At 63.8% G+C, this 16497-nt stretch overlaps 2 protein-coding genes across 5 annotated transcripts; one reads left to right on the top strand and one right to left on the bottom strand.

Annotated features, from left to right (window-relative positions):
* Nucleotides 1-2391: 2391 nt before the first annotated feature.
* Hhatl (hedgehog acyltransferase like) lies at nt 2392-8504 on the top strand. Of its 4 annotated transcripts, none has more exons than XM_004640659.2 (12): nt 2395-2590; nt 3854-3972; nt 4124-4191; nt 4498-4611; nt 4702-4896; nt 5079-5288; nt 5526-5697; nt 5880-6024; nt 6103-6138; nt 7601-7802; nt 8080-8221; nt 8337-8504. In XM_004640659.2, the coding sequence occupies exons 2-12, from the start codon at nt 3867-3869 to the stop codon at nt 8459-8461; spliced, it is 1515 nt and encodes a 504-aa protein (XP_004640716.1). In that variant the 5' UTR covers nt 2395-2590; nt 3854-3866; the 3' UTR covers nt 8462-8504. The 4 variants fall into 4 exon arrangements, with proteins under 4 accessions (XP_023556557.1, XP_004640716.1, XP_023556556.1 ...); XM_023700788.1 differs by lacking the exon at nt 2395-2590 and adding an exon at nt 3043-3156; XM_023700787.1 differs by lacking the exon at nt 2395-2590 and adding an exon at nt 3476-3560.
* Nucleotides 8505-8619: 115 nt separating this feature from the next.
* On the bottom strand, nt 8620-13373 carry Klhl40 (kelch like family member 40). Its single transcript, XM_004640658.2, has 6 exons — nt 12085-13373; nt 11220-11380; nt 10958-11065; nt 10702-10887; nt 9567-9713; nt 8620-9007 (listed from the first exon to the last, which is right to left on the bottom strand). The coding sequence occupies exons 1-6, from the start codon at nt 13249-13251 to the stop codon at nt 8896-8898; spliced, it is 1881 nt and encodes a 626-aa protein (XP_004640715.1). The 5' UTR covers nt 13252-13373; the 3' UTR covers nt 8620-8895.
* Nucleotides 13374-16497: the final 3124 nt, after the last annotated feature.

The raw sequence follows: 16497 nt of genomic DNA, 5'->3' as shown, positions 1-16497 counted from the left end.
CGCACGGCTGCCCTCAGGCACTTGGAGCCCCTCGGATGCCCTGGGCATGGGAGATGCACACAGACAACATGTCTGTGGTGTCCCAGAAGCGAGAGGCAAGTGTGGGACCAGGGCCCACATCACCCAGGGCAGGCGGGTGCGCGCCCCCACTGCCAGCTCTGTGGCCTCTGCCACGTGGCTTCTGCTCCTCAGGGCTCGCTGTCACCCAGGACACTGTCAGAGACCAGCAAGAAGCGGGACACATCATGGCCTCACTGTTGCCCTCTGCCCCGGAGCCATATCCAGTGGTACAGCCCCCAACGCTAGCGAGGGTGCACTGGACCTCTGCCCATCCACAGCACGTGGATCTGTGGGCACCTGCAGTGCTGCGGGGCCTAAGGGTCTCCCCTAGGCTGACTGTAGACAGACTGTGACCTGCACGCTTGGGCACGTAGGCACCCAGTGGGCGCTAGCATGAGGCCTGGCAGTTCCTGCGGAGAGTGGGCAGCGAGACCCGAGGGGTGAGGCCTGCTCCCTGCCCCCACGTCCCGGCTCCGCATCCCAGCCGTGGGTTAGAGAAGAGCAGAGCCTGGTGAGCGCTGGACCCAGGGGCGGAGCCCACTGGCCGGGTGCAGGTCAGCCTGCTGCCCCTCCCTCAGGTGGGCACTGCAGGATGGCACCAACCTGACGCTGGTACCCTGAGGGGCAAGGAAAGAGGCAGTCAGAAGCAGGCACGGTGGGCATGCTGAGGCAGGAGGGTTATGAGCTCCTGCCCAGCCCAGCCTGGGCAACTTAGTGGGTCCCCATCTCAAACCAAAAGCTAAAAAGGGCTGGTAAGTGGCTTAGTGAGAAGGCCCTGGGCCCAACTCCCAATTCCACAGAAACAAAGGCATGTGGTGATGTGAGCCCCCGCATGGTCATGGGAGACCACCGGCGGGCGCCGGGTGTGGTGCTCAGGTTCTGGGCCTGACAGAGGAGATCCAGGGACAGTCCTGTGGCCTGGGGGCCACCCTGTGCTGGCCCAGGTGGCTGCCTGGCTCCTGCTGAGCAAGATGCCTTCACAGAGCACACACATGCTCCATACATGGTGTCCCAGTCCCCGGCCTGCACGTGTGGCCTGCACACACGTGCACACACAGCAGAGGCACGCGGCCCTGCATTTTTTCCTTGAGCATCAAACAGGAGCATGGAGAGGAGAGCGAGGAGGTGGGAGGCTTGGGAGATGTCCCTGTCCTGCCCCTCCCGACGTCCTGGGAGCCTGGTCCTCCTGCTGACCTCGCCCACCAGACCCGTCCCTCTCTCCATGGACCATGATGGGGTGCCCCATCCTTCCCCTGTGCCCCCGACCCTGCCTCTGATGAGCGCTCAGAGCCAGGGCTTCCTCCCAGCCCAACATAGAAGGACAGGTGCAGCCCCCGGGCACCCACATGTCAGGGACACTGACCCTGGACACCCCCAGCTGGTGGCAGTGCTGGCCTGGGATGGCAGTGTCTGCATGTGTCACCCTAGACAGTGGTGGGTGCCCTCACCCCACAGAGCAGCCCCAGAAGCCACTAACTGCCTTAGCCTTGCGTCTTCTGCCAGCTGGGGGCTGGGGCACAGGGGTAGGGATGGAGGACTCAGGCTGCATCTGTCCTGGCTGCTGTGGTCACCAGCCCTGCACCAGCAGAGGTCTCCGCTCACACCTCTGGGCCAAGGCTGGGCTGCACAGCTGCTCGTCCAGTGCTCAGGTGCCACCTTTGTCCCTGTCCCAGGGCCTGCCCGGCCAGCAGGGCTCCCTGCCATCCTTGGAGCCACAGCCACGGCCAGAGTCAGCAGGGTCTCCAGAACTGTCCTCAGCCAATGGCAGTCACATGCCGCTACCCACAGGGACCCCACACACACTGTCCCAGACACAGAGCCACACCCCAAGGGAACAGTCAGAAGCCTCAGCCTCTGGACACCACTGGGAGACCCCTCCCTGCCACAGCTGTTAGGGACAGTCCCTTCTTCCTATCTGCCACTGAGCAGATGCCAGCCACTGCAGGCACCCCCTCAGCCTCGCCAGGTGACCCTACAAGCACCTGCTCCTGACAGCTCCTGTGGGGCAGGTGGGTCCTCCCTAGGCGTCACGCCTGTGCCACCAGCACTCTCAGCATGGCACAAAGCAACAGGCCAAGGGCCACATGGTCCACCCCAAACCCTGGGGGTCTCACGAGAAGGTGGAGCTGGTGCCCGTGGTGCCCAGGCAGGATGGTGTACAGTGGCCAGCAGTAGGGCTTCCTGGAAAGGGAGTCCTGACAGGCAGCAAGAGAGAGGCGGGAGGCTGTGGGTGCAGTGGGGGGGGGGGTGTCCCTGACAGCCTCTCCTCTCCCCCTCCCCCCATCCTCCCGCGGCTCCGCGGCCAGCAGCTCTGCAGTGCTCGGCTCAGCGCCACTCAGGAAGGCCACCTCCTCCTGCCCTCCCCCGCCGTGTCACCACTCACCGCATAGCCTCCAGGGGGTGGGGACCCCAGCCTGGACACTCCCCACTGTGGCCCCAGACCTCAGCCGGCCAGACAGACGTTCAGTTGGACGCAGGGCCCCGGAGCCCAAGGTGGGCGGCACGCCAGGGTCCCTCGTGGCCTCTCAAGGTCAGTGCTGGCTGGGGACATGGCCATCCAGGCTCCTAGACCCCTGCAGGCCCCTGGGACCCTTGTGCTAGCCTGCAGCCCCAAGGCAGACTAGTCCCTGAGCACACCTGAGATGGCCAGGTGGGACAGGGTCACCCTGGGTCCAGCAGCTACCCAGGCCAGGGTCTGGTGGGAGAGGCCGGACGGGGGGCCGCTCCTGGTGCAAGCCTCACCGGGGACACTCAGCACCAGACGTGGAAGCTAAAATTGGAACACGGCAAGTGGGAGGCAGCTGACAAAGCGGCTCCGCGGCTCCCCTGTGCTCGGGTTTCAGGCTCCTGCTCCATTAACCTGATCCCAGCCTCTGCCCTGCCTGCCAGGCAAGGGGGTGAGGAGGTGCCCAGCCTGGGTGCAGTGGGGGCAGGTGCAGCTGAGACACGGAGGGGGTCAGCGGTCTCTTTCAGGACTGCAGGGGCTCCCTGAGGCCACCTTGTCGTGGAGGAAGCAGCTGGATGTGGGGCCCTAGCCCGCCCCACCCCTCTCTGGCCCACGACCCCTCCACTGTGGACCCAGAAGAGCTGGCAGGGATTCTGGTCTGGGCACACCCATCACCGGGGTACTCAGGGTGGGACAGAGCCATGCCAGCGCCAGCAGATGCCTAGTCTAGTACTTCTCTCATTGCCCTAGTTGGTCCTTGTGTAGTGGCAGGGTGCCCCTGGCCAGAGTGGCGCATGGCCGGAGGTACAGGTGTAAACTGAGGCCCCAGGGTTGGCCTAGCAAGACTCTGGGGACACACGGCCCTGGCAAGAAGCTGGTCAGCACCCTGGACAGCGGCCAGCGCCCCCAGGTGCCCACCTGGCCCCAACTCGTGTTCCTTCCTGGGCACCTCCTCAAATAGCACAGTCTCCAGCCAGCGTCAACCTGAGTGCCTGGGTCGCCAAGTGGGGACAGTGGACACCGGAAGGGCCAGGACCAGGCAGGCTCATCAGAGGTCCATGCCCAGGAGGTCATGTGGTTGGGGTCAGGGAAGGCAGCTTGGAAAGGGCCTGGGGTCCGGGTGAGGGATCTTAGGGGCTGCAGGCTCCATCAGGAGCAGGGAGGGTTGCGGGGTGAGGGGTCACAGGTGATAGGAGCAGAAGTTATGGGGTCTCAGCAGGGGTAAGGGAGCCTACCTGAGCGGCAGGGAGGCTGGGGCACAGTGGGCTGTGATGGATAGCCCTTGCAACTGGGGCTGCAGGCCAGCAGGACTGCGGGGGCCATGCCTCACCCAGGTTGTCTCCCCAGCCCCGTCCAGACCATGGGTGTCAAGACTGCGCTGCCCGCTGCCGAGCTGGGCTTCTACTCTCTGGTGCTGAGTGGGGCCCTGGCCTTCGCCGCCCGGGGCCTCCTGGAGGCATCCCAAGGTGACAGCAGGATCTGAGGGTGGATGCTGGGACCCTGCCCTGTGGGCCACAGGGTCAGGGTGCTGCGCGGGCCTGGTGGTGTGGCCCCCCCAGGGACACGAGTCCAGAGACCTTGATGGGGCCCTGCCCTGAGGCCACACTCTGTCCTCAGAAGGGGCCCACAGGAAGTCCTTCCGGCAGTCTGTACGACCTGGCTGGGAGTACATCGGTCGGAAGATGGTAGGTGCTGGCCCCACATGTACCACCCTAAATCCACCTATAATCCTGGTCTCAGAGCCAGGGGTCTTGGGCTCCCCACACCTGCTCCCCAGGGTCTTGGGTCCCCTCAATCCAGATGGGCACTGCCCTCCCAGGACCATGGCAGGAAAGGCTGATATGCCCAAGTTGAGCAGAGGGCCAGCGCTGCCCCAGCTCCTGCCTCCCACATGTGACCCCTGCAAGGAGGGCAGGGCCTTGCCCAGTAGCCAGAGGTGCCAGCCCGCCCTCAGTCCTGTCCCCTCCCACCATCCTCCTGCCTGCCACCAGGACGTGGCTGACTTTGAGTGGGTGATGTGGTTCACCTCCTTCCGCAACGTCATCCTCTTTGCCCTCTGTGGACACGTGCTCTTTGCCAAGCTGTGCACCATGGTTGCCCCCCAGGTGAGATGAGGCTTGGGCCCCCTTGGCCAGGGGTGGCAGGGAAGCCCAGGGCCCCAATGGAGCCTAACCCGCCTCCCACCCTGTCCACAGCTACGCTCCTGGATGTATGCGGTGTACGGAGTCCTGGCTGTGGTGGGCACCATGGGCCCCTGGTACCTGCTGCTGCTGCTCGGCCACTGCGTGGGCCTCTACATTGTGTCCCTCCTGGGCCAGCCCTGGCTCTGCCTTGGCCTTGGCCTGGCCAGCCTGGCCTCCTTCAAGACAGACCCCCTCATCTCCTGGCAGGTGAGCACCGGGTGGGACAAGCAGGACACCAGGGTGGGACCCGAACTTTCACTGCCTCTGGGCCCACTGCAAGGTGGTCCCTGCAGGGCTCGGAATTGCCCGGCTTCTGGCCCTGCCTCTGCTGGGGCCGAGTCGGGCCCAGAAAGCAGCCCCACCAGCCAGCCCCTGTCCTCTCTCTCCAGAGTGGGTTTGTAACGGGCACTTTCGACCTCCAAGAGGTGCTGTTCCAGGGGGGCAGTGGCTTCACGGTGCTGCGCTGCACCAGCTTCGCGCTGGAACGCTGCGCATACCCCAGCCGCCGGTACTCACTGGCTGACCTGCTCAAGTACAACTTCTACCTGCCCTTCTTCTTCTTCGGGCCCATCATGACCTTCGACCGCTTCCACGAGCAGGTGAGGCACGGCGCAGCCCCAGACTCCCCCTCCCCCAGTCTGTCAGCTGATCTCCGAGGAAGCCGCTTCTGTCCTGGTCAGACACCAGGCCTGGATCGCTGGGTGGAGGTGGCCTTTCCTCCTGCGGGCGCGCACCCATCACGTGGCTGCAGCGTGGACGGCTCCTCTGGCGCCCACTGCGGCGGCCTAGGCTGGGGCCCTGTCTCCGGCACCGACCGGCACATCCCGCGTCCCCAGGTGAGCCAGGCGGAGCCAGTGCGGCCTGAGGGGGAGTTGTGGCGGATCCGCGCGCAGGCGGGGCTCAGTGCGGCCGCGGTCGCAGCCGTCGGCGTCTTCTTCCACTTCTTCTACATCCTCACCGTCCCCAACGACCTCAAGTTTGCCGCCCGCCTCCCAGACGGCGCGCTCGGTGGGTTGCACTACAGGGCGGGGACAAGAGTGCCTTGCGTGCGCTCAGCGTGGCACAAGCATCGAAGGGCGCGGGGACCAGGCCTGGGGCTTTGCAGAAGATGGGCTGTCCAGAGGCTGAGCGGGGAGCTGGGGGGCACAGGGAGGCCCGCTGCGCTGGGCCGTGACCACGCCTGTCCCCAGCTGGCCTGGCCTACGCGAACCTGGTGTACGACTGGGTGAAGGCGGCTGTGCTCTTCGGCGTTGTCAACACCGTGGCGCGCCTGGACCACCTGGACCCGCCGCGGGCGCCCAAATGCATCACAGCGCTCTACGTCTTCGGGGAGACGTGAGTTCCAGGGCAGGGTGCGCGGCGGGGTCCCCCAGCACACTGGCCTCTGCCTGCTCAGCTGCCCCTCCCCCACAGGCACTTCGACCGGGGCATCAACGACTGGCTGTGCAAGTGAGTGGGGCACAGATGAGCCCCGGGCAGAAGCGGCCGCACCACACAGGCGGCGGCGCCCTTGCAAGAGGAGCGTGGGGTGGAGGCGAGGGCAGCCTGCACCACCCGAGCTGTCCCCAGGAGGGAGGCCCAATCTGTCAGGGCAGTGGCCTCCACTTGGGAAACTCGCTTGGGACTTGGGCTCTCTGGGGTGCAGGTGGATGGAGGGCAGGGCCCTGGGCTTAGGCGGAAGAGCGGTCAGCTGGGCCTGCAGGGGGTGAGCCCGGGAGGGGACAAGAGTGGACAGAGGAGTAGGAGAGGACTGCAGGCCCTGTGACACCCAGCAAGCCAGGGGAGGCTTCGGACTCTGGCAGGGACACCTGGCTGCGGTCTGGGGACAAGGCAGCTGCATGGGAGAGGACCTGGAGCCCTGGGGGAGGGGAGAAGTAGTGGCGGGGGTCAGTGGAGGGATCCTGCCTGATGCAGGAGGCGGGGCCCCACTGAGAGACCATAGTGAAGCAGAGTTGGGGTATGGGGCGACAGGCACAGGAGGCCCCATCCTGGGACCCTGTCTGTGACAGCCTTCGTGTCAGGGAGTGGGCGACCTGGCTCCCCCACCTGGGCGAAAAGGAAGATGGCAGACAGGGTTCTCAGAGCTCCAAGAGGGCAACTCCATGGCCATGGTGGGTAAGGGCAGCATACGGGAGGCAGCAAGAGGGCAGCACAGGAGGACTGCATGGAGCTGGGGACACTGTGGGCGTCAGGAGGGGAAGGGCTCTGGCAAAGCCCGGGTGTGGTCAGGGTATGGGTAGAGAGGAAAGCTCTGAAAATGAGCAGGCCAGGGCCCCACAAGGCTGTTTCCTTCAGCCGGTCTCCCACCAGGTTTATTTGACACACAATTACCAAGCAACCGCCTGGTGCCAGGCAGCATCCCAGGCCAAGAGTGGTGAGGCCCCAGCGGGATCACCTCGGGGCTGGGGGTTTCGGAGGTCAGGCTGCAAGTGGGCAGCAGCTGACCGTGGGGCCCCTGCTTAGATGTGGACGGGGACTTCAGTGACAAAGTCCCAAGGAAAAGAGGTGTGCAGGGAATGAGCAGCCCAGGTGACTGCGGTCCAGGCTGCATCATGGCGGCCAGGGCTGCTCCTGAAGATGCCCAGTGCAGTGTGGGGAGGTGAAGCAGGAAGTCCAGAGACTCGGCCACGAGGTGGTGCCCAGGCCCGGCGGAGACGGAGAGGAGAGCAGCAGTCAGGTTGAGCGACGGGTGGCAGCCCGAGTTTGGGCCAACCAGGCTGAGGGTCAACTGCCCCAGGGAGGCCTGCAGGGCGCAGGTAGGCGAGGCCATGTGGTGGACAGAGGCCAGAAAGAGCATGAGGCCCAAGGCAATGACACACGGTGGGCACAGCGCAGCACCCGCACCCAGGACAGCAGCGTGGCCTGACATAGGACAGGTCCCCATCTCTACCTGGCCCACCCATGCCACCAGGTATGTGTATGACCACATTGGCGGGGAGCACTCGGCTGTGATCCCGGAGCTGGTGGCTTCTGTGGCCACCTTTGCTGTTACCACACTGTGGCTTGGGCCCTGTGACATCGTCTACCTGTGGTCCATCCTCAACTGCTTTGGCCTCAACTTCGAGCTCTGGGTCCAGAAGCTGGCAGAGCATAGGCCTCTGGCTCAGGTGGAGGTGAGCAGGGAGGGAGGCTGGGCAGGAGGGAAGGACAGGGCGAGAAGAGGGTGCCACACCTGGATCCCGCCCGGCAGTCCCCCCCAGTCTAGGCCCACACGGCTGGGCACGCTTGCTGCTCGGGTCTCCTCTCTTGGGCCTTGGTAACCCCACGTTCAGGAGGGTGAGCCGGCTGGGGCCCAGAGACGCTCACGCAGCCCAAGCCCATGCAGCTGGGCTGGGTCATGAATGCCTTGTGCTCTCCGTGGGCCCCACCACGATGCCCCCTGGCCGCCAGGCCTCCCTGTCTGGGCAGATGAGCCGCCGGGTGCGGGCCCTCTTTGGAGCTGTGAACTTCTGGGCCATCATCATGTACAACCTTGTGAGCCTGAACAGCCTGGAGTTCACAGAGTTGGTGGCTCGGCGCCTGCTGCTCACAGGTGAGGGCAGCACCCGCGCGAGGACCTGGCCCTGCTGAGAGGCAGGGAAGGCTGGGCCAGGCCAGTCGGAGCAGCATCCCTGGGACTGCATGCAGACCCACGCTCCACTCCATAGGGTTCCCCCAGACCACGCTGGCTGTCCTGTTTGTCACCTACTGTGGAGTCCAGCTGGTGAAGGAGCGTGAGCGCGCCTTGGCGCTGGAGGAGGAGCTGGGCCAGGACAAGGAGAAGCCAGAGTGAGGGCAAGGGCCCGACCCAAGAATAAAGCCTTTTTTACCACATGGCTCCTGCTCTTCCTGGCGGTCTCCAGCTGCTGAGTGGGGACACTGAGGCCAGAGAACAGAGGAAACGGGCAGCAGAGACCTTCAGCCTGCCTGCCATCCCTTGATGGCAGTGGATGCCAGAGCCTGTGTTTCTTTATTCCCCTTTAAACAGGGACCCATGGCCATTACCCCTGCACACAGGGCCAGGCTGGGGTGCTGCCTGGGTTCCTCCCTGTGGCTCTGGGGACCCAGGGGACTATGGGAGCCCTGGGTGCCCTGCAGGGGCCAATGTCCCAACCTGAGGCTGGGCTGGCTGTGGCACCTTGCCTGGGTGAAGCAGCCCCATGGCCGTCATGGGACCAGGCAGCTCCACCTCTCCCAACCCCTCTCTGGGCCCATGGGGCACACAGGTCACATCTTGGTCAGGCGCAGCACGTTGAGCCGCACAGGCAGGAATGTGGCACCCGCAGCATAGGCAATTTCCCGCAGGACACCCTCCCACTTCTTCTCTTCCTCGTTGTATCTGGGGTGGGGACAGACAGGGGGACAAGGAGGGCCACTTGGTCAGCTGAGTGCAGGGTGCCACTGGGCAGGGAGGGTGGGCCGTGTGACCCCAGCCTCGAGCCCAACCCTGCTCACACAAGAAAAGGCAGCCCAAGGAAGCACACCCCAGACTCCAGGAAGTGGCAACTCTCAGGAAAGGCCCCTCTTGCTCCAGGACGAGCACCTCTCTCCTGGAAGGCACTGCCCATCCCGCCCCTTCATGCTCAGGAAGCGCACTGTGGCCCTGGGGGAAACTGGGGCCGGGGACAACCTGGGCAGTGCGCACCCTCCTCTCCCCATAAGGTGCCAGCTGTGGAGAGCAGCTCCTTCCAGGCCCACCTCAGCTTCCCTCCAGACCCAGGCCTGGTGGCCATCTGGGCCACTTCTACAGCTCCCGGCTGAGCTGGGCCAGGGGCATGGGCTGAGCACCCAACTGTCATCGGACCCTGGGCTCCCCAGAAGACAGCCCACCTCATGGGCCCCTCCCATGCTGGCCCTGAACCTCAGGGGTCAGGACCCCCCAGGCAGGAGGGGCTCACCTCCAGATGTCATTGAGCTCCGTGGGGACCAGCTCTCCAGACTCAGTCTCCAGTGTGGCGAAGCCCCCAATGGCATAGAGGGTCCCCGCCAGGCTGACCAGGCTGAGGGAGCTGCGCTCCTGGGGGAAGGCCTCAAAGGACGACCACCTGGGGGTGGGGCATGAGCTAGGCTACTCTGTCTCCGCAGCACCACAACTGCAGCCAAACCTTGGGAACCAGAATCCAGGCTCCCACATTCCAGGCTGTGAGCACCCCAGCCCTGCTCCCCTCCCTTGCCCCCAGATGGCCCCACACCAGCAGCCCAGGGAAGTTGGCCCTGACCTCCCCAGCACCTGCCTCTCCTAAGTTCCACCTGCCATCAGGCCCCAGCGGCTCTCTAGTGCAGGGACGAGGCCCCCGCAAGACACCCATCCCTTCTTCCTCCAGGCCTGAGGTCCCACAGCACCTTACTCCCCGAGCTCCTACAGTGGGGCCCTCACCCCCACCCTCAAAGCCCCTGTCACCCGCACATTTCCGACCTTGCACCCACCCAGATCCTCAGCAGCTATCAAAGCTCTGACAGCAGGCATCCCCGCGACAGCATCCCCCAGTCTCCCTGCACCCCCTCGCCCGAGCCATCGCCGGGCCCCTGCTGTCCAGGGGAGGCTCTTAGGATGCTTCCAGTTGTGCACACCTGCATTCTGACCAGGGGTTCGGTTGGCAAGGAGCCTGGCCATGTCGGCAGTGCCTCCTACCCAGCCGGCTGCATTCGGGTCCAGGCCTCCCACTGCCCCCACCACAGGGCACCCCGCCCATATCCCAGCCTCACAGAGAACCCTCACCCACATCTGGCTGCTGAGAGTATCTCAGGAAGCACCCAAGACCCAGCCTTCCCTGGGGACAGTCGCCTCTTTGGCTCTACCTCCACCTGGCTTCCCCTTCTGAACCCGCCCCACTGGCCTGTTCCAGGGCCTGCAGCACCAGTTTGCAGGCCCGGCAGACTCCTCCTGCCCTGCCAAGTCCAGCAGGTGCCCCTTCCTGGAGGGCACCCTTCTGCAGGCCCACAGGGTAGAACTCTAGCCCCACACCCCCTTGGGGCCAGGAACAAAGTGTCTGTGTCTGGACCCAAGCCCTAGGAGGGCCGAGGGAAGCTCACTTGTCATCCGCGATGCTGTACACCTCGGCATTGCTGGTCAACCCTGTGTCTGTGACCCCTGTGGCCACAAAGATGCGGCCATCATGAACGGTGGCCCCGAAAAGAGAGCGTGCCATCTGCATGGGCGCCAGCTCCTTCCATTCAAACTTCTTGGGGTCATAGACACAGGTCTTGCTGAGGCACTTCCTGCAGAGAAACACAGTGAGTGGGGAGGCTAAAGCAGGGCAGTCTCCTGGGAGCCCAGGCCCAGCCTCACCTGTCGCTGCCCTTGCCCCCAATGACATAGACGAGGTCCAGGTGGGACAGCACCGCGTGGCCATACACAGGATAGGGCAGTGGGTCCGACTCACCCCATTTGAATGATCTGGAGGAGGTTGGGAGGGGGTGCTGGTTCCAAGGGGGCTCGGTGCCCACCCCACTCCAGTCCCCCACTGGGTTCAGACCCAGGTGCGCCCTGCTCCTCCCAGGACCTCGGCTCTCCGGGTCTTCACGCCCACCCCACTTGTGGCCCTGCTCACAGCCGGTCATAGCACAGCACGGAGTCCAGGCACTGCTCGCCGTCCTTGAGCTCACGGCCGCCGACCACATAGATGGCATTGAGCGCCTCCCCCAGGCCGAAGAGGCAGCGTGGCGAGGGCAGTGGTGGCATCCCCAGCCACTCCGAGTCCAGATGGTCAAACTGCGGGCAAATCGTCTGTGACCACTGCGCCGGCCACCACCCTGGCTCCCACCACTGCATGCTGCTCCCTGGCCCAGACCCCTGCCCTAGACACTTGGCCCTGACTGGGTCTGCCGTCTGCACCTGGCCACCTCCACTGCTGCTCCGACAGGAAGGCTCACCCTGCCGTGGGCTCCCTGTGGTGCCCAAGACACTGCCTTCCTCCTTGCCACACCTCCCCGAGTAGGGCAACTCCCCCAGACCCGAGTGCAGCCTACCAGTCCTGGCCCCAGCAGGCTCACCCAAGTCCACAACAGTCCCGCAGCTCCTCCAGTCCGCAGCTGGGAGCACGGGCCACCCCACCTGTGCTCTGACGTCTGCGGGGCTCAGATCTGTGCTCCCCGCAATCCCTCCCTGCCCACCTCCTGCAGTCACCCCAACTAAGACTGAGCTCCCACTCTCCTGGGCCTTCTGAGCCTCAGCTTCTTCCCGACAGTGGCTTCAGGGCCCAAAGACCCTGCCCTGCCCTCCCTGGCCCGACGTCCTCCGCACTGTGCTGATCTGACCCTTGTGCAGGGTACCCCACCTGCACCCTCCAACCTGGCATCCCTTGGAATGGAGGCACCAACTGGCTCTCAAGCAGCTGCCTGTAAGCACCCTACCCGCCCGCCAGCGATGTCCCCGAGGAGATGCTGGCTCCCTCACCCCCCAGGGCTGGTCCGCACCTGCAGGAAGTACGCACTCATGGGGTCCTCTTTGTTGTCCTCGTTGTAGAAGAGGCCCCCGGCCACGAAGACCTGGTTCTCCTTGGTGACCAGGCTCACATGGTTCTTGGGGACCTGCGTGGAAAGGGAGGCGCAGTAGCATTCATTGGCAGCGGGGTCATAGGCCACCGCGCCCTCCTCGCTGATCAGAAAGATGAGGTCCTGCAGAAACATGCCGAAGCGCAACGTGTCGTTCAGGATGCCGGGCAGCACGCGCTCTGCACCCTCCTCCTCCTCTCCCTCCTGGTCCTGAGCCTGGGTCTCTTCCGGGGTGGGACTCTGCTCAGTCCCCTTCTCCTTGCCCTTGTCCCTCCTTTTCCGGCGCAGCGTGGTCACGCGGCCCTCATGCGCATCCTTCACCATCTGCACCTTGCGCAGCAGCTCGGGCTGCGCGCGCACGAGCGGGTGGCGCGCCACGCGGGTCTCCAGGAAGGCGCGCGGCAGCAGGCGGCAGCGCACGCTCTCGAACACAGTGGGCAGCGCGCGCTGGCGCTCGGCGCGGGCCTCTGCATCGCCACTCTCCGCCCAGCGCATCACCGCCTCGAACACCGCCTCCTCCTTCTCCACGTTGAGGCCGTCGCTGGAGATGATGGCGATGAGCTCATCCGCTGAGAGCCCCAGAAAGTCGGCGTCGCGCGCCACCAGCGAGAAGCGCGCGCAGATGAAGTCGCGCGCGGCCACGGCCAGGCGCGCGCAGTCCAGCAGGAGGCCGAGGCGGAACACAGCCAGGCAGTTGGCGAGGCACAGGCGCTTCTGCAGGAAGGACACGCAGATCGTGAAAATGGACGGGATCTGGAAGCGGTGCGCCGCGGCGAACAGGTCCTGCACGCTCGCCTCGTCCAGCGCGATCTCCGACGTGTATAGGTAGTGCAGAACCTGGGCCACCACGTCTGGCGACACCTCCTCCAGGCGCAGCTCACCCGCGCTCTCGGGTTCAGCCAGGAAACGCCCACGGAAGTAGGGGCTGCAGGCGGCCAGCACCAGGCGATGGCACGGGAACTCGCGCTCTCCCGCGCGCACCACGCAATCCAGAAACTTGCCGTGGTCCAGCATGTCCTTGAGCCCATCCTGCAGCAGCGTTTGCTGGTACAGCCGCTGTTCCTCCACCTGCTCCAAGCCGAGCGCCATGGTCCGTGTTCTGGAGTGCAGCAACGGTGCCAAGGGTCCCCTGGTATGTGGCGATGGTGCCCAGGGCTGTTCTCTGCGCCCTTGCCTCTTTGCCCTCCGCCTCAGACTGCTCAGTTGTCCCCGTGGCGCTATATATAGAGGGGTCTGTAAGATGAGCCACCAGGCCTCCCCCACAGGACACTCGGGACAGCTGGGCCAGGCCCCTCCCTGAGCAGCCTTGACTCAGCCGTGGACTGGAGGGTGAGGACGAATGTGGGGCTGTCCCCAATTCCTTTCCAAGTGGAACAGTGAGGTCTTCCTCATCCCCAATTCCCTGGCAGGGGACCCCTAGAGTAAAGGGAGCCCATGCCTCTCCTTCCTGCACAGTGTGCTGCACCACGGCCCTGTTGTCCACGCTTAAAATGTGAAGCCCTTTTCCTCTCCCTGCTGGTTCAGTTCTGAGACTCCCTCCAGGCAGCCAAAGGTAACCAAGGCCACCACTATCCTGAGAGGCCTGCTGCAGGGCGTCACTTTTCCAAGCCTCAGTTTATTGTCACACACCAGGAGGAGGGGGAGGAGCTGGACTCCAAGGGCCCCAGCCAGGCTCTGCTGAGGACACTGAGGTATCCTGTCCCTGAGAGCACGCAGTTACCAGGTGATGATGCCTTGATGTATCATCCCTGCTAGAATTTACTGTCCTAGGGTCCTGCTAGTGAAGGCGTTCAGAACCCCAGGTTTTAACGTCCTAGGGTAGTGACATCCTGAATTCCAGTGTCCAAGACTCAATGCGCTGAAGATACAGGACCTCAGCTCTGCTCATGGCCCTTGGTCCACACTGGTGTTGAAGTGGGACTCACTGCCTTATCTGATCTCAGGGGTCAGAGTGGAGGCCCAGACGGTGGGGGATGGTGCCCACCCTGCTCTGGATTTGCCCCCCAACACACACACACACACACACACACCAGCCTTGGCCACCAAAATTAACTTGTTCCCAAAGTGCCAGCAGCCACAGCTGTGGGTTAAATTTAGCCCCTGAACACTGGTCTGAGCTATTATGGGGCACTCCCTGATCAGTCCTCTGAGTCACTTGTTTGTAGCCTCGGTGTGTCTCTGGACCGCAGGCTGGGCCAGCACTTGCCCCTCCCCTCTTGTGGTTCCAGCACTGTCACTGCCTGTCCCTCTGAGGCACCTGACCGTCACCCACGCATCTCACTGACAGGTCCTAGGGTGCGCCCTGGGTAGGCCTGCAGGGGTTCTGTTCACTTCGACTTTGAAAAGGGCTCGAGCCAAATCACCTGGAGGCAGGTGTTTCTAGCCTGCCTTCGACTCAGCTCCAGGAGGAGTCATGGTGTAGCCACATCTGTCGCCTGCCCTGACGGCCCCACCAGGACTGAACGCAGCCCTGCCCATCCGTCCCCAAAGATGCCAGAACTCTCCAGTGCCCAGTCTCGCTTGCCCGGGACCAGGCGAGGAGCTGACAAAGGCTCATCTCTATCTCCCTGATGACCGCGGGAGGTATTTTTAGGTGATGCGATCTCACGGAGCTCAGTCCTCCACGCATGCCCTGAGGATGCACCTACGTGGCCTGCCGAGAACTCAGTGCTCGTTGCTCTAAATGCTGAGTCTGCGGCGTGAACAAACGGGCAGGAATTCGTGCCTTCAGGGCACTGATGAGAGGCACATCCCTTGTCATAGGAGACTTCAGGCGGCCCTGACTGCTCTGGAGCCAAGGGGGGATTTCAGGGGTGTAGCCAGGGTGGACTCGCTGTGGGGGGCACCCTCAAGCAGGCTCCAGCCAGAGCGTTCCAGGTGGGGCTAGCCAGAGCGAAGGCCCCGAGGCAGGAGTGCGCCGGCGCATACCAGAGTATGAGGCACGTGGAGTGCAAGCTTATTCAGGGGAACCACTGTTTAGTTTTTAATTATATTATTGAAGATACAGTACAAGAGTAGAGACAGTAGCATTCTGGCCTCTCTTGCCTCCTCCCCACTGCAGTAACTCTTAGGTCTCTGTTGAGGGTTAAATGTCACCCACCTTACAACTCAGGTGTGCAGGTGGAGGTGGTGGCCAGGAGGAGGTCCTTCAGACCCTGGGCTCTACCCCAAGAGGGGATCAAGAGGGTTCCTGTGGGGCTCGGGCAGATCCCAGGAAAAGGTTGGCATGCAGCCTGAGCCAGCCCCTGCTGTGCCTCTGGCCTCCCAGGCTAACATGCAATTTCCTGACTGTGCACCTCTCGCCATGAGGGGACCTGGTGGGAGCTTCTCCAGGGCTGAGCTGCCATGGGCACCATGACCTGGAATAGAGAGCTACACGAACCCTTCCTCCTGAGCCACCTGCCTTGGGTGTCACATCATGGTGAGTGGGCGGTCTGTCACACGCGGCAGACGCTGGTTACATCTGGAGGTCCTGCCCTGAGGCAGAAACGCAACCTTGCTTTTCCACCACAGACTCCTGCTGCTCCTTTCCCCCATGGTCCCAGTTTCCCAGATTTCCATTCAGAAGGAAGCACAAAGGGGCAGAGTTGATGTCTTGGCAGAGAGCTGAGGGACAGCATGGTTGAAACTGCTGGTGGCCACTTTCCCAGGACCATCAGCCTGGTCATGGGTCTGTCCCCCTGGCTGAGCCTGGCCATTGCCAGGCTGTATGGCCTGCGGTCCTGACTCTGGGACTCCCCTGAAGATTCTGTCTGCCCCACAGTTTGCTGCTGAGAAGGCTGCGTGATAGGGAGGCCCAGAGCAGATTCTCCCGGGCAGCAGGCATTGCAGGGTGGGCGTGGGCAGCTCTCTGATGTCTGCTGGCTTCTCGCTGACTTTTGCACTAAAGGTGACCAGACTGCAAGAATCCCAGCTCCCAGAGTGTCCTCGTGTGATGCCGAGACCGGACCCCAGGGCCCGGGGAAGTAGGCCTGTGGGAAAGGGTCCGCTGTGCACGTCTCTTGCATGCATCAGTGCATGTTTGCCGAGGGCTTAGAGGGCACACTGCCAGGCACCAAGGCTTCGAGGAATGTCAGCCCCCTGGACTCACACTGTGATGGCCACAGAGGTGGGTGGGACCCTCTGCCTTTGCGGTGCCACCCTATTTGGGGGGTTGTAGCCGTGCTTCAAGGCAGCAGAGGCCAAGCAAGGCTCGTAGTGCCAAAAGCAAGACGGGACGTCACTGTGACCGGGCACAGTGCCAGCCTAAGTGGTGCCGGGTCTTGGGAATCTAGGAGGCTATAATGGACCACAGGTTTCTTAGGAGCAGAAAGAGAGGGGTGCCCTGCCAAGGTC

Source organism: Octodon degus, unplaced genomic scaffold, assembly GCF_000260255.1.
Source record: "Octodon degus isolate 3935 unplaced genomic scaffold, OctDeg1.0 scaffold00126, whole genome shotgun sequence".
NCBI classification, from domain to species: domain Eukaryota; kingdom Metazoa; phylum Chordata; class Mammalia; order Rodentia; family Octodontidae; genus Octodon; species Octodon degus.
Note: the sequence above shows the minus strand (reverse complement) of the source record. Positions and strands in the feature narration are given on the sequence as shown.

Excerpts from the sequence above, each read along its gene's own strand:
- Hhatl (XM_004640659.2), top strand. The coding sequence starts at position 3,867 with ATGGGTGTCAAGACTGCGCTGCCCGCTGCCGAGCTGGGCTTCTACTCT. Across the intron at positions 4,192-4,497 it reads AGTACATCGGTCGGAAGATG|GACGTGGCTGACTTTGAGTG; the intron begins GTAGGTGCTGGC and ends GCCTGCCACCAG. Across the intron at positions 5,289-5,525 it reads TCGACCGCTTCCACGAGCAG|GTGAGCCAGGCGGAGCCAGT; the intron begins GTGAGGCACGGC and ends CCGCGTCCCCAG.
- Klhl40 (XM_004640658.2), bottom strand. The coding sequence starts at position 13,251 with ATGGCGCTCGGCTTGGAGCAGGTGGAGGAACAGCGGCTGTACCAGCAA. Across the intron at positions 11,066-11,219 it reads GTGCTGTGCTATGACCGGCT|ATCATTCAAATGGGGTGAGT; the intron begins GTGAGCAGGGCC and ends AACCTCCTCCAG. Across the intron at positions 9,008-9,566 it reads GAGCTCAATGACATCTGGAG|ATACAACGAGGAAGAGAAGA; the intron begins GTGAGCCCCTCC and ends TCCCCACCCCAG.